General features: G+C 34.7%; 1 protein-coding gene across 1 annotated transcript; it reads right to left on the bottom strand.

The window, feature by feature from the left end:
• Positions 1-768: 768 nt before the first annotated feature.
• Positions 769-2,795, bottom strand: LOC102581867 (protein CMSS1-like; the record flags this gene model as incomplete). Its single annotated transcript, XM_006367993.2, has 5 exons — positions 769-1,198; positions 1,431-1,544; positions 2,150-2,199; positions 2,370-2,442; positions 2,593-2,795. Coding segments are annotated over 5 exons (567 nt in total), but the record flags the coding sequence as incomplete, so codon positions are not given.
• Positions 2,796-3,211: the final 416 nt, after the last annotated feature.

Here is a 3,211-nt window from a genome sequence, read left to right as displayed (position 1 = left end):
TTGAATATATATTAAATGCAGTTGATTGATACTTTAGGATAAATAATTAAATTCCCTACTAAACATGATGATTTGTGTTCTTTAAGTTTCCATTTGCAACACCTCTTTCAAACATATGATAGGGTAAAGATGAGTTTCAAGTTTGAAAAAGTGATTTTGGCAATTGTGAAAAAAGAGAGACTCAAGTCCTAGTAATCGTACCAAATACTAATTATAGTGGTGAAAGCTCATACATAACTCGTTATGCTTGGCGCCAATAATGCCAACTGCGAAATCTACTATTAGATTAGCTATTTTCGTTATTACTTTCCGAGTCAAAGGGGTTTTATGAGACTTTCTCCTACTAGTGAAATAGAACTTCTAAATTTGTAGGTAAAACTAATCACTCTCTTATTTCAAGTATATTAGGCGTTTTGACAAATTAAGTTTGTTTTAAAATAGTTGACGTTTTAGAAAAATAACAAGTATATACTATTCTTTTCGATCTAACCCTTGTTGTTCTAATTCGTAGAATGTTAATTACGTGAGACGTTTTAAGATAGATAAAGAATCATTTAAATGAATACTCTTATTATTTAAATTATTTAACATCTTGTTTAAAAGGTGTACAAAACCTCAAAAACACATAAACTCAGATGGTAAGCACCCTCCATCTCCAGTTTGAAGGTTGTTAGACCGAATCACCATGGCAGAAAAGAGAGCCCCCAAGGGAGGGGTAAAAAAAAGAAGAAGCAATAAGCACTCTGTACCTTTGCAACAGAACAAAAGTTTAGACATTAAACTCACCATCGCATATCATAAAAATTGGATCACTTAAGTTAGTAAACTAGTTATCGCTACACAAAGAACTCACAAAAATTAAAAATTAAAAAACCAATTCCTTTAAAGATCTATCCAAAAGACGGCTACTTGAACTCGAATCATATTTTACCTGAAAAATTTACCTTGCTAAACAACACAACCTACAGAAATTCTGCTTCTGTATATCCTCTACCACGAATTTGCGATACAAAAATGTCAAAATGGATTGGATGACGATAGTACAGTATTCTCGTATCGGTCCTGAAGAGGCTACTCATCTTGATTGCTCTTCTCTTTTTTAATGTTAACTGGTATTTCGTCATAAAGACATATCCGCAATGCACCTTCCAGTACTCGTTGGTGAAAGTAGTTCCTATACAAATCCCAGAACTCATCTCTGCAAAGTGGAATGTTTACAATGAGATCTCCTAAATTGTAGGTAGAAAGAATAAGGTAGACAGATTGCTGATTTGTCATTTATAATACATTCTGAGGCAAACTATGGGAAATGAGAAAGTCAAGGATATGAGGAAAAATAGGCAGATTGATCCAACACTTGGTTTAAGTATTACTAGTAACTTTAGATCGGGACAAGTGTGTAATCAATTCAAACGTAAACAGAATCTAACCTGACTTGAGGCAGTGTCAACAGTGAATAGCCCTTTGTGTCAGTTTTCATATCCAGCACAATCACAGCTAGTCGAGATAGGCCAAGTGCCTCCACATCTATCAACTTCTTAATCCTGTCACCAGTTTGAAAGAATCAACAAACCAAATTTTAATGGTATATGATAGCACTTTCAACCACAAAAGTATCAAATTGCAAATTGGTGCATTTGGAGATACACCTAGGACATCACCAAGTCATTTTACGCGACATCTTATTTTATCTTTTGTGAGTGTTGCTTGCACCCTCTCGTGGAAGTGATATTTTTTTATCTTTACTCTATTCTTGTATGATGGTGAATCCATATGAACATCTTCATAGATATAACACACATCTTGTGGGCTGTGGCTACAAATACGTCCGACTAAATCATGCGTGCTTGCAAGAGGATAAAAGCAATTTTGAAACACCATTGTGCATGATTTCATCATTCCTTGATCATGAGGCTTCATCACCTTTGTGGTAATACATTCATAAAAGTTTATAGAAAGGTCGCTATAAATCAACTGAGCTTTCTATAAATAGCAATTTTCGTTTCATCTAAATGTCTCATTGTATTGTAGTGGCAAAAACAGACATAACAAATATCAATAGAAAAATAATTCAACGTCACAGTTCATAAACAATATATTTTGAAGTTAGTTGAAATGAATCCAACTTGCAAGGAAATACCACACATACCTGCTTGGTGTCCCACTTGCAATATTAACACGATTCTTGAGAGCAGAAGCCTGTGATGAATAATAACAAAAATCATCCCTAGCTTTTTCAAAATTTCTCTTTAGCTTTTGATGTGCACAAATAGCAGAGAGCTTTTTTGTCAATGATCCAAAATTATACTTGATGAATCTTGCAAGTAGTTTATGGAATTATTATATAAGTACAAGTAGTATATGGATACCTGCTCCTCAATCTTCATATGCTTTGAGAAAAGCTTTGCAGCACGGCATTCACTTGTCAAAGGCCGCAATTCTCTGCCAAAGAATTTTTTTTAATAGGTCATACTACGAGAAGAACTACTGATAGTTGAGCTACATTACTAAGAGCTTTGTTACAGGATTAAGTTATGCATGCGGAACGACTCAAAGAGAGAATAAGCTCCCACTCTAACAAAAGACACCAACCTGAGAAGGTCCAACGAACGCAAGGCAGATAAGCTAATAACCAGAAGTGCAGGTTGCCCTGGATCAATTTTCTCATCTATCTCCTTTTCACATAGACTCTCTTTCCATGATGGTCCAAAAGCAACCTTCATATGGTCAGCCAATGCACTACTAATTTGAGCGTGATCAGGATTGAGCTCAAGCATGCATGTCTCTGTATCATTTCAGTACAAAGTAAGATTTAGAACGTAGTTAGAAAAGCTATTCAAGCATAGAAAAAGAATGAATGTATGAGTTTAAATGCATCAGGTACTTCGTCCTCCAAAATTGTACTTCTCTGTCCAGTCGGTGAAAATTGCTCTTCTTCGTTTCTTGATTTTCATTGTTTATCAAAATTTTACCTGCTCAAACTAACTGCCAAAAACCTTTTTCTAGCCAAGGAAACAAATAATAAGACGACTACTACTACGCCTCAATCCCATGCTAGTTGGAGTATGAATATCATGAATGCTTTGTTTGGGTCAATTTTTAATATTTTGTACTCAAGGATTACTAACACTAGGAGTTCTCGAATATTCTCTTAGTGATTATTTCTAATATAGTACGAGTCTTCTAATTGGATCACTTATACGGATTCTGA

Source organism: Solanum tuberosum, unplaced genomic scaffold, assembly GCF_000226075.1.
Source record: "Solanum tuberosum cultivar DM 1-3 516 R44 unplaced genomic scaffold, SolTub_3.0 contig00190, whole genome shotgun sequence".
Lineage (NCBI taxonomy): Eukaryota > Viridiplantae > Streptophyta > Magnoliopsida > Solanales > Solanaceae > Solanum > Solanum tuberosum.
Note: the sequence above shows the minus strand (reverse complement) of the source record. Positions and strands in the feature narration are given on the sequence as shown.